We start from the raw sequence: 12,484 nt of genomic DNA, 5'->3' as shown, positions 1-12,484 counted from the left end.
AAAGAAACTGATGGAGATGCCACCTCCCTTTCCTCAAACACAGGCTCCTCTGTGTCCGTGGGGTCTTTATAGTCTCCAACCTCAAAGATGCAACTCTCTGGGAGACAGACAACAGACCACGTAAGGGATGACATAATGAAGGTTCTCTGACTGTGTTGGGACCGGTGATGACAACAGCAAACCCACAGCCAGAACCCCCATTGAAGCTGGGTCACCTCTGTGGGCAGAGATGCTCTTGTGGGTTCAGTGTAAAATGTCCCCCATAGACTCATATGTTTAACATGTGGTCCCAGGCTGGCCTCGAGGAATAAGAAGGTTTTATAAGCGCAAGGGGGCGGAGCCTTGCTGGAGGAAGTAAGTCACTAGGGGTGGGCTCTGAGATTTTTATAGCCCGGCCCCAGCCAGTTCTTGCTCACTTCCTGATCCCTCTTTTTAGTTTCTGTCCTAGGAAGACACAGAAGCAAGAACAGAGATGTTTGTTGCCTGCCGCATTATTAGTTTTCACAAAAACTTGGTAACAACTCAGCCTTTGCCTTTGGAAGGATGATGTCAATGCCACGTGAATACGGCATTCATTTCCCGGGACCACCCTAATGAAGCACCCCGGAAGTGGTGGTGTTAAACAACAGGAAGTTACTGTGGAAGACAAGAGAAATCAAAGTGCCTGTTGTCCCACAGCCTCCTGGCCACCGTGTGTCTGACTTCGTCCCTCCCGATAAAGTTCCAGGCCGTAGTCTGATGGCCCACCCTAATCTAGTTTGGCTCATGGCTCAGTACAGTCACTCACGTTAGGAAGTTTTATTCTGAAAAATAGTGTCTCGTTGTGTAGCCGTGGCTGGCTTGGAACTTGCTGCATAGCCCAGGCTGGCCCCAAATTCGTGGTAACTCTTCTGTCTCAGTTTCCCAAGTGCTAGGACCACAGGCATGAATCACAGTTGGAGGTAAGATTGTACAGTATTGGTGGGAAGCCACTCGGATTTCTCACATCTTGTTCCCTGAGACAATTAGACAAGGATTCACAGAGAGTGGTAAAACCCAGTGCAGTTTAGTATGACGAGGGGTGCTTCTGGAGAGCAGATGAGAGCCGAAAGAGAACATTGGAAACTCAGCAACACCCCCACCTCTCTGACTGGGACCTTTATGCAGCATTTGTATTGTGCTCCAGCTTCTTCTGTTCATGCTCTGTTACAGGTCAGCCTTGTGTGGGGAAGGCTTTCCAATTTTGCTTCTTTTATGTATGCGTTTTGTCTTCTTTCTTCCCTGCATTTCTGCCAGACCACCATGCCTTGCTTAAGGAATTTTTTTTTAAGATTTATTTTTATTTTTTCTTTCGCTCTCCCGCCCACCCCATGTGTGTATGTGTGTGTGTGTTTTCTATATGTGTGCAGGTACCCTCAGACGCCAGAAGAGGGTGCTGGATCCCCTAGAGCTGGGGTTGCAGGCAGTTGTGAGATTGGAGAATTTCTATTACCGATGGGTGGTGAGGTCACATCTGCAGCATAAGGGCAGTGATGCTATTGTCCCACACTAGAGCGAGGAATACGTGCATGCACATGGGAATTCATGAGGGGCTCTTTCAATGAATCTGCAATCTGTGGGTGGCCAACTTCCTAACTCCCAAAGACAAAGTCCTGCTGAATAAGACTGCATGATAACTACCTACACATAGAGTTGAGGGGATAGAAGTCAGTAGATGACTGCTGACAACCTTTCTTTCCTATGCATTCTATGCAGACAATAACTGTCATCTGCCTGGGACTGGGCCACACAAGCACAGGGTCACATCAGCTGAATCCCAGGGCACCTCAGCTCCCTCAGCTCCCTCAGCTCCCTCAGCTCCCTCAGCATCTCAGCTCCCTCAGCTTCCTCAGCTCCCTCAGCTACCTCAGCTCCCTCAGTTCCCTCAGCTCCCTCAGCTGCATCAGCTCCCTCAGCTACCTCAGCTCCCTCAGTTCCCTCAGCTACCTCAGCTCCCTCAGCTCCCTCAGCACCTCAGCTACATCAGCTCCCTCAGCTACCTCAGCTCCCTCAGTTCCCTCAGCTCCCTCAGCTACCTCAGCTCCCTCAGCTACCTCAGCTCCCTCAGTTCCCTCAGCTCCCTCAGCACCTCAGCTACATCAGCACCCTCAGCTACCTCAGCTCCCTCAGTTCCCTCAGCTACCAGCTACCTCAGCCACCTCAGCCACCTCAGCCACCTCAGCCCCCTCAGCCCCCTCAGCTCCCTCAGCTCCCTCAGCTACCGTGTCATCAGTGAGTGGCTCATGCTCACCAAGGGCATCTAGGCCCCAGCTTTACCACCAAGGAACTATTATCTTCTGGGGTTCTCTGGTCTCTCTAGAGATGATATGACTTCTTCTTTTTTTCACTGGGCTCTGCACAGTCCCTGCCTAGGCCAGTACCGGCCAGGTTCACAGGAACACACTCCCACACATGGGAGTCACCGATATTCCATCCAGGCAGATAGATGTGATATGTACATGTGGCCAGAGCGCCTGTGTACATAAACTTCCCCTATGCAGGGGCTTGGCAGGGACTCTGAATTCTCCTCCCCAAGAACAGAATAGACTAGTGCCCCCGCCCTTCTCTCTTTCTTATACAGGGAGTCCCTCCCAACAGCTGAGAGGCTGAAAAGCAACTCTTGTTGCCCTATGCTGGCCTGGCTGACCTGGCTCTCCCAATTCCCCAGCTTCCTTTCTCAACAGAAGAGCTCATGAAGCCCTCAGGCTGGAAAGTCAACCATGAATGAGAACTCTGTTGGTCTTCACCATAGGGTTTTCCTGCTGGATACAAAGAAACACTACCCAACTCTCCAAGGCTGGGACGCTACTGGGCAAGGGTGGAAGAAGTTTCCTTTCTCCTGGTGATGTCCCAACCTCTAAGAGTTAGGGGATCTGTGAGCCTGAGACTCCCTCTTCTGGTGGAACTGTAAGGACAGGCTGGGCCTCTGAGTCAGACGTATTTAAGGATCCCCATTCCCCTCACCCTCCTCAGATGATCCATCCAGGACCTAGAGACCCCAAAACATGGCTACCACAGACTCCTTATAGTCCCCTTATTTGTAGCAAATAAGCACACTGTCCACACAGCTCAAGGAATTTAGAGGTCTCTATAGGCCGTCCAAAGGTCCCATACCCAGAGGGCAAAGAGGCAATTGCTTTAGGGGTCCCTGGAGAAACTTGCCATGTTTGTAATTGTCACGAGCAGGAAAACAAGCACCTCTCTAGACTCTGGCAAGTGGGACTAGTTACTGAGATCAAACTCTTCCCCTAATTCTGCTGTGACCTGAAAAAGCAAGAACACACCAGAGGTACCAGCCACCTGTCCCCTAATGGGCAGGCCGAGCCAAGATGGAGGTCTGGAAGTCTCTGGCAAACTCATCCACTCTACCCTCTCCTAAGTTTACCGAAGGGACCATTTATATGCTCCCAGGCAATTCCAGACACAACATGGCTCAGAGATGAGCAAAGTGGAATAATTTCCCCAGCTGGAAAGAAGTCAGACCCTGCGTTCCATCAGGGATCCAGTTCCCCAGCCGACTCCAGAGCAAGGAGAGCAGCCCCACTCCTGGGGTGAAACTCAGAACCTCTCTCAGGGTCTGTTGAGATTTTATGCAGCCCAACCTAGTGAAAAGCCATTCGTGCTGGTTAGTGTTTTGTCAACATGACACACACTGAGTATCTTCTCTTCCTTTGACCCTACTTGTCCTGGACCCTCCTGTCTTTGGGCAGCAAGCTGCATGTCTGAGATGGAAACTCTTCAGACATGAACCGCTTCCTACCTTCTGAGGTCTGTTTATTACTGAACTTTAGACTAGACTTTACCGGTGCCAACAGTGGATTCCAGAGCCTTCTGTGGTTAGTCCTGGGGATTCAGAATGGCTCCATTCTCTTCAGGATTGTGAAGGCTTAGAAGTATTGTCCTATAAGCACAGATATCCACATCTAGACTTGCGAGTTCCCTTGTTTCCAGATACACTGGTTGGACTACGGGTAGACTATGGGCCTGGATGGGCCTCACCTACAATCACATTTTAAGATGCTTCTGCAAACCCAAGCATGAAATAAACCCGCTCCACCTCCTTCACTTCACGCTTTTAATGACAGAAGGCAAGGAGTGACTGTCTTGTGGGTCTGGTGGTAGAGATTTGGTAGAATCTAAAATGAGCAATGCCCCTAAAGAGATGGAGCATTAATGGTTATCCTCCCAGGGTTGGCAGGCCAGGTTTTGCTCACACACCTGCCCAATATTCATGTTTAGAATATTTTTCTGTTATGCAGAAAGATTATTGAGCAGCCCCACTCTTTTATGTCTCACATATGATAAGCTCTCAAAGACTGAAAGCCAGTTCGGGGCTCTTATCTGCTAATTGAATTCAGGTGCACTTGAGGGCTAAAAGGAAACAACGTAATGAGTGGCTTAATAAATTCTTCTCCCTTAAGGACTTCCCATGTGAGGTCAAGAACTGTTTTATTCTGCATTTAGTTCTGAGTCTCTGTCCACCATAATGTGGTCAGATCCCACCACAATCCCTGGAGGACCCAGTGAGGCAATGCTTCAGGGTTGGCAGAAACCAAAGTCAAGGGTATAGCCCAAACTCCCAAGTTGTTGTTTGTTTGTTTGTTTTTCTTCTTTTGCTGGTGAAAAAAAATGTAATTTAAAAAAAGGAGACTTATTCAATGTGGTCATATTGGGAAGAGGAGCAAAGAGATTGTGCTATGGTGTCCCCTCCTCACCATCCGGTAAGAACCAAGATTTCTCAGTAGTGCTGCCTCTCATATTTTGGACAGATAGTCTTTAGTTAGGAGTTTGGAGCATTGTGGGATATCAAACAGCATCCTTGGCCTTTACTTACTGGCTTCTGGTAGCAAGGCTCACTCCCCGCCCCAATCTTGACTTTCAAAATTGTTTCTAGGCACCGCCCAACATACAGGGGGAGACAAAATTGACCTGGTTGAGAACCATTAAATGAATCCATGGAGCATCTTATTGTCATCTCCTCAGACCTGGCACAGTGCCAGGCACCCAGTAGAGACTCAGCAAATATCTGCTGGATGAGTACCTATGGGGAAGATGAGCAGAGCATACTGGGTCCACACCTCCAGCCTGGCTCAGTAGATGAGGAACATAAGTGTTTCCCACCCCTGCTGCAAGGAACCGATGACTGAAGATGGCTGCTGCAGCACAGGTTCCTCCAACAACCCTGCACGTCCCAGACAGTGACTGTGCACAGCTGAAGACGGATGTAGGACCTCTCTCAGGCCCCGCATGAGTTCTCAGACAAAGATTTTGATTTGAGGATGCCCTACTGGTGGCCTGTCCAAGACACTCTTGAACTTGACCCTTCCCTGCATCTGACCACCAGCCCTTCTCTTCTCAACCAGGCCCTGCTCTGGGATGGTTAACCCGCACTGTCTATTAGAGGGAGAGCATTCGGCTGCATCTGTCCATTTCCCAAGGAAGTGCAGCTGAACAAGGAAGACCCATCCTGAATATGGGTCTTCATATAAACAGTGCCACCACTGTTGGGGTCCTGGACTAAATAGAAAGAGAGGGTGCACTACGTGCTACCATCCAGCTCTCGCTGCAGATACGATACTACCAGCTGCCTCCAACTCTGGCCACTGTGATGTCTCCAGCACAAGCATCTACAAACCATGAGGCAAAATAAACCCTTCTTAAGTTGCTTTTGACTGGTGATTTGACAAGGCAATGGGAGTGGTGAAGGCCTGGGGAGATGGTTCAGCAGTAAAGAGGGCCTGGTGCTCTTCCAGAGAACCCAAGTTCAGTTCTAAGTACCTATGTGAAGCAGCTCACCAATGCCTAGAACTCCAGATCCAGGAGAGCTAACATCCTCTTCTGGACTCTACAGGCACCTGCACTCAAGTGTGCACGCACCAACATAGAGTTCCATCATGTGCACATAAATTTCAGAAAGGAAAGGTAGAAGGAAGGAAAGAAGGAAAGAAGGAAGGAAGGTCACATGCTTTATCATCCTCTAAACAAACCCTGTCTTTTGAACTTCTTAGAGAATACAGTGTTCCAAGTGACCCTTGGCCTAGCTACTACCCTTTCTGGGCAATGTCACCCTGAGGGACTGCCACCGTGGAACTCAGTTAATAAAATCATCCTGCCCAAATCAATTCATACAGGGAGGGAACTCTTTGAAGTGACTCAGTGCCCCTCACCCACAAAACTGAAGACAGGAGTTTAACTCACAAGTCATAGGTTATGAACAATATGCCAGGAATATGCCAGTGCCCCCAGTCCAAGAAATTCCTCCAGGTGACCCTTTTATTGTTTTTAAGGCAGCAAGGGATATCTTCTGGCCCACATGCCTGTCTGGCCAAGCAAGGGAAAGGCAGGGAAAGGGGAAAGGTGGCCGTTGGGAGTCAGCCAGAGCACACATCCCTGCCCAACACCCCATTCGCTTTTTCCAGTCTTCCAATATCATTCTAATGCACTTGGGTTCTTGGGCTTGAGAGCAAGTGTGCCCCACATCTGATGGCGTCTGCCAGGACCATCTTCCCGGCCCAAGGCCCTGCTCAGCCCGCCTTCCCTTCCGAGAGGCTCTCCCAGGGGCAGATGACTTCTTTTTCTGTGGTCTGGTCACCAGACTCTCCTGCTCTGGGGTCATCCGAGTCCATCAGGCAGGTCCCACTGTCTGTAGGCATTTCCATTTTGATCTGGAAAAAGCTTCAGACACACAAAAAAGGAAACAGTAAAGAAGCAGAAGGGTCGGTAATCCCCCCACGTGATCGCAGGTAATCCCCCACGTGATCGCGGGATGGCAGGTAATCACGCCCACATGATCCCGACAGCCCCAAGGACTGTCCTGATTGACCCAGAGTGGCATGTGCAGCCACTGGCTCTGGGGACTCCTTTGACTGGGATTTATATTTTTCTTTTGAATCAAAGGCAATCCCAAATATGCCTTATTTTGCTTTTTCAGTCTTTATGGTTTTGATTACTTCAGCCTGCCCCTGTAGTGTTGACATACCAGCACGTAATCCTCAACCCCTTTAAACTGTCCCTTGGGGACCGTGAAAAGGAAGCCCTTTCAAGGCCCCATACCCTCAGATGAAATGGGACAGTAGCCGCAAAGCAAGAACATTCTCCCAGCAGGGCCCTGATCATTTCTTAAAGCAACAGAGCCTAACTCTCTTCCTCCTCCTCCTCCTCCTCCTCCTCATCCTCCTCCTTCTTCACCAAGACACAGTCAAGAAGGGGACAGTAGCCAGTGTTCGCTGCTGTCCCCATACTCACTGCACTGAAGAGATCACCCTTTCTGGATCTCCATAGCAACCTAAGGCTCTCAGCTGAGACTCTAGGCATTCCCAAACAGGTATTCCTAGTCCTAGAGGACTAGGCCTCTAGTGCACACAGTGGCTGCCTCTGGGCACCCGGGGTTCTTGGATTTCAGACTTGGAAGCTGACACCCGTGATCTTAAACCACCACAAGGACAAGTATCTTTTTGAGGACCTTCAGGAGAGCAGGCAGGTGTCAGTGAGGACCAAGGAGGCTATGACACCTATGGTATGAGAAAGGGCTGGATTCCCTGGGGAATCATGTCCTGGGGGTGTGATGGCCTGTGGTTAGTGCTGGGGCCCTTTGCAAATGCAGTGGATTTACCTGACTAGCAGTCTTGAGGTGGGGCAGGTATGTGAAGGAGAATGGACAGATAAAGAAATAAGACTCCTGCCTCTTTCCTATCGCCGGAAGAGGGAGAGGTGATGGGACTGGGTTTGAGGGTGGCATTCGTTCACTTAGGGGTATGGTTCGGCTACTTGTGACTGGTCCCCACAATCCTCACTTCATCCCCATGTCTCTGTCATCACCACAAAGCCACAGTCCCCACCCACACCCATACCTTCTGTCCACATGCACACAGCACCAGCCCCTTAGCTTCTTACTTGGCTACTTTCTTGGGTTTCAGCCTGGGCAGCTGTTGGCCCATGTCCCCCAGAGGCTGCACCTTCCCGTGTGACACAGAGGGGCACTTGGGTGAGAGCCTGGCAAAAACTGGTGATGCCAAACAGCCCCGTCTCAGGAACCTGCCAAGGGACAGAGCTGCACGGGCCTTGGGAGGGGCCCTGGGCTGGGGTCTTGAGTGGTCTGCAGAGGGCTCTCTGCTCTCAGTGACTGGGGGTCCAGAGTTGGCGCCAGACCAGCTGGCTTCCCCCTTGGGCTCCAGTCCTGAAGAACCCTCCAAGGCCACTCGGCTGGGCGAGGGGCAGATGGCAATGCTGGGCCGCCGGATGAAGCGACTTGGGGAAGCGAAGGGCTTCCTGGGGGAGCGGCAGGATGGTGAGAAGGGACTGGAGGGAGAGGGAGGCACGCAGGTCCCTGTATACACGGCCAGGTGAGGACTGGGAGCCAAGTGCTGACCTGGCTGTGGGAAAGGAAAAAAGGAAGTTCAGTTAGGAGTCTTATTTTCAGCCACTAGGGCAGACAGGCTAACCTCAACTAACTCGAGCTCCTTCCAGCCACCAGGGTTGATGGGCTATCCTCATCTAACCAGATTTCCTTACAGACTATTCTCATCTAACTCAATCTCCTCCCAATGATGTTGATCTGTTCTGGACACCTCCTGGAGGGATTGATTGAAAAGGTTACCCTGAGGTACCTGTGACAGTGACACAACCAGCCATACAAAGACCTCTTGCCAGGATCCATTGGCCACAAACTGACCTTCTTCCAGTCCTGCGATGCTGGAGTGTAACCAAGCTAAACTTGATTACCCCTCAAATCAAGTCTCCTGATGCATTTTCTCCTTCCTACCCCAGGTCACCTCTTCATTGTTGACCATAACTTTAGACCTGGAGCATTTGACACTATTTTGTTGTTTGGTGTGTGTGTGTGTGTTGCTGGGAATTGAACTCATGACTTCAACCATGCTAGGCTAATGCTTTCCCATGGAGCCATTCCTACCCAAAGACATTTAACTTCAACAGTTTAACTTTAACTAGCCAGTGCAAATGGGGAGACCTGCAACCAGTGCCCTTCTGAGCCTCCATGCCTGAGTCCACACCCACCTGTGTCCACCCTGGCAAAGTTTTAGGGGCTGGAATCCTAGCATCTGCCAAGGTAGCCCCTCAGACTGGGCAGGGGAAACTGAGGGGGGTGGAAGGTTGTGTGTAAAACCTGAGGCTCTCACAGGAAAGAAGCAGTTCTACAGGAAGAGTTGATTCTGTGACTCAGCAGAAAAACAGGAAGGATCTCATTGTCTCCGCCATCATGGCCCCAGAGTCCAGAGTGTAGGGGCAGAAGGGGAGGGTATGGCATCTCTTCAGCTCAGGGAACCCAAAGGAGCTTTTTCCAAGTTGGGCAAGAAAATTAAAGTTGAGATTTCACTGGGCTCTTCACTGTCTCCTCTTCCTTTGTAGGCCACAGGGGTCAATTGGTGTGGGCTGTTGGGTCCCTTCTAAAGGCTTGCTGTAGTTATTTACCACGGGAAAGCCTGGCATAGACAGAAGTCCTGAGTAGAGGTGGGTGGTCTCTTAGGAGCAGTGGAACCACTACTGCTTCCAAGAGAGGCCTAGAAAGAACTACAATAAGGAACAGACTTTCTCTGCAACAACCACCCAGATGGCTTGCTCAGACCCTAAGACTGAAGGAGGCTGCCTGAACCCTAGGCAGGAGGCTACCGGCTTCAGAGTAAGGCCTGGTCTTGAGGTCATTCAAACAATCCAAGCCCCGGTGTAAAGTCAGCTAGACTCAAGGACAGCTGTGGGGAATGATCTCATTTGTTACACAGCAATAGAAAATTAAGACAATGACGAAATATGCTTTTGAGCCTCAGTGTGTGACCCAAAAAGCCCCTGCTCTCCCTACTAACACGTGTTGCCATCATATTGCCTGTGTGGTTTCTATGTCCTGGAAAGTGAACTAAGAGAGAAAGGAGAGAGGAGGGGGGCAGGGTAAGGTACCCACTAAGTGCATTTGAACCTCTCTGCCTTGGAATGTGTCATGAACCCCTGAGATCACCCCACCTTACAGATAAACCTGAGGCTCCTGGAGACAAAGTGACTTAATCAAGATCATGTGACTTGACTGCTCCTTTCTCCTCCTCTTCCCTTCCCTCTCTCCCTCCTCCCCATCTCACTCCTTTCCTAGAACCTTCTCCCTTTCAGAATAAATGACAAGATAGGTTAAGGAAGTCGGCCGCTGTCTTCCCTCCATCACTTACCTGGCCTGAGATGGTCTCTTCTGGGCAAATGACCACTTTCCTGGTTGGTGCAGGATATTTTTTTTCTCCCCTAGCTCTTTCTCACAGGAAACCGTGAGTCTCCATTCTGTTCCTTTCCATGGAGGCCTGAGCTTGAACTCTGTAACCCAGTTCTCCAGTCCATGCACCTTCTACCAATGATATGAGCAGCAAGCAGTGGCGTGCGTGCAAGACAAGTGAAGAGCGCAGAAATGCAACAGAACACAGACAAAGTAGAACCTGGTTTAGAACTGGTGCGAGCAGCTTTTCTTTTTATTGTTGTGCACGGAAACAGAGAGAGGGATGGCAGGAGCATGAAATGAGGCAGCACATTATAACAGGAAGACACAATCACAGAGTTTTTAATGGAAGACAAGCCAGATGGTTCAGCGTCCCTACTCATTCTTGCTCCATTAGAATCTAGCTGAGAAATCAAAGACCAGTGGCTGAGTTCAGAATGCAAGGACCCAGCCCCCTTCTGTCTCTTCCTGTCATCCCCTCCCCCTCTTCTCCAAGAGCAAGTAAAGCTGGTCCCATAAAAGACAACTTAGGTGACTATGTCATTTCTTTAGCTAGTCATCCCACTGAACACAGTCTAGCGCAAGACCATCCTACTGGGACTGACCCTTGATTCAGCCATAGAACGTGGAGATACAGGTCTGCTGGTCCTGACATTGTTACTCATGAGTCCTCTCTTAGAAGCTGTAACTAGAGGATGCAATACCTCAAACATAACCTAATGCTGTCTAGAGAGCACAGAGGACACTGAGGCAGCAGAGAGCTAAGACGATTTGGGATGATAACGATTTAAACGTGGCTCAGTTTATACATAAACCAGAAAGAATAACAGGTCACCGTGTTGAACAGCACTGACAGAAGGAAGCAGCTGCTTACTTCGAGACCACCAAGCGTACAGGGAGTGTAATCAGTACGGTGGTAAAAGTAGTAGTGGTGAACATGATGATGGTGGTGGTGATGGTGCCGTTTCTGTTACGGTGGTAGTGGTGGCGGTAGAGATGGTGGTAGAGGTGATGGGAAAGTTGATTCGGATGGTGAAGATGGTGGGAATGGTAGTGGAGAGTGATGGTAACAGGGATTGTTACAGTGGTAGTGACAGGGTGATGCCGATGATGATGATGACGATGACCATGATGGCGATGATAGTGTTGACGATGGGAATGGTACTGATGGTGACAGTGATTGGGATGATGATGATGATGCTGGTGGTGATGATGGAGAAATGATGGGGATGGTGACTGGGATGATGGTGGTGGTGGTGATGGTGGTTACAGTCGTCATAATGATGTTAGTAGCAGTGATGGTAAGGGTGATGATTTTGATGGTGACAAGGTAGCAATCCAAACTTGTTGAGTGTTTCTGATGTGTTGGCCATGATTCTAAGTACCTTAGCCCTTATTTTCCTGCCCCTGGCTCTTGCACCTTTTACTTACTACCCACAATGAAAGCAATGTTTTCTGTAAGAGTCAAACAGGAAAATAGAATCCTACAAAGGAAATGCTAGGACCTTAGAAGATAATAATATAATCTAGCATAGATTATAGCCCCCATGGGCAGAGAAGCTTGTGATGTGGTTAAATTCTGCCATTAAGAAATTGAGAGGGTGTCTGAGGACACGACACAATAAATGCTACTGTAGTGATTTAAATACAGTAATAGCATGATCTGAGTATGTGCTATGTGAGATATAAATGGGTCCTGAGGGGCTACTGTTAGCTTTGCTCATGGTGACAACTTAGCAAGAGCCATTGCCATCTTTGGATCTGTGGCAGCAACTACAGATGCTCTTCCAACACCTAATAATTAGAAAGGAATATCCAGGGCCTTTGCCACCAAGCCTGGGAATCTTCTTATTGATCTTGAGGCAGCACCGTCAGACTCAGGCTCTGACACTGGGGTGAGGCAGGAATGAGACGGGGAAAGAGCTGAAGCTCATAGTTGAGTTACTCTGAGGCCACCCAGACATGAAGTCCTGGGAGCTGGATGGTAAATAGGGCCTGCCAGGATGGGCAGTCCAGGTTACCCATTGGTCCTAATCACGCACACCAACTACCTACCCTAGGGCTCCTCTAGGCACCTTAAAGTCTTTACTCTTCCACACGGTAGTGGTTCCTACAATGGCCTCGCAAAGCATCATGGGGCTCTCCTGTAATTCAACTGCCCAAGCTCTTGTCTCTCCTGTTAACTGTAAGTAGGCAATAGGGGCCTCTCTCCTCTCTTCTCCTTACCACAGTCCCCGACTGCAGCACCCGTACAATGCT

General features: G+C 49.7%; 1 protein-coding gene across 1 annotated transcript in view; it reads right to left on the bottom strand.

The window, feature by feature from the left end:
* Nucleotides 1–6,266: 6,266 nt before the first annotated feature.
* Nucleotides 6,267–12,484, bottom strand: part of Rgs9 (regulator of G protein signaling 9) — a 70,528-nt gene continuing 64,310 nt past the window's right edge. The window contains exons 18-19 of the mRNA XM_021175698.3: nucleotides 7,912–8,390; nucleotides 6,267–6,693 (exon numbers count right to left, since the gene is read on the bottom strand). Coding sequence (XP_021031357.1) covers nucleotides 6,543–6,693; nucleotides 7,912–8,390 — 630 coding nt within the window. The 3' untranslated portion in view covers nucleotides 6,267–6,542. The remainder of the gene's footprint in view (nucleotides 6,694–7,911; nucleotides 8,391–12,484) is intronic.

The sequence above is a fragment of the Mus caroli genome, unplaced genomic scaffold (genome assembly GCF_978045245.1).
Source record: "Mus caroli unplaced genomic scaffold, Mus_caroli_1 scaffold_13, whole genome shotgun sequence".
In the NCBI taxonomy this organism is placed as follows: domain Eukaryota; kingdom Metazoa; phylum Chordata; class Mammalia; order Rodentia; family Muridae; genus Mus; species Mus caroli.
The sequence above is the reverse complement of the archived record's forward strand: the minus strand, read 5'-3'. Positions and strand labels throughout refer to the sequence as shown.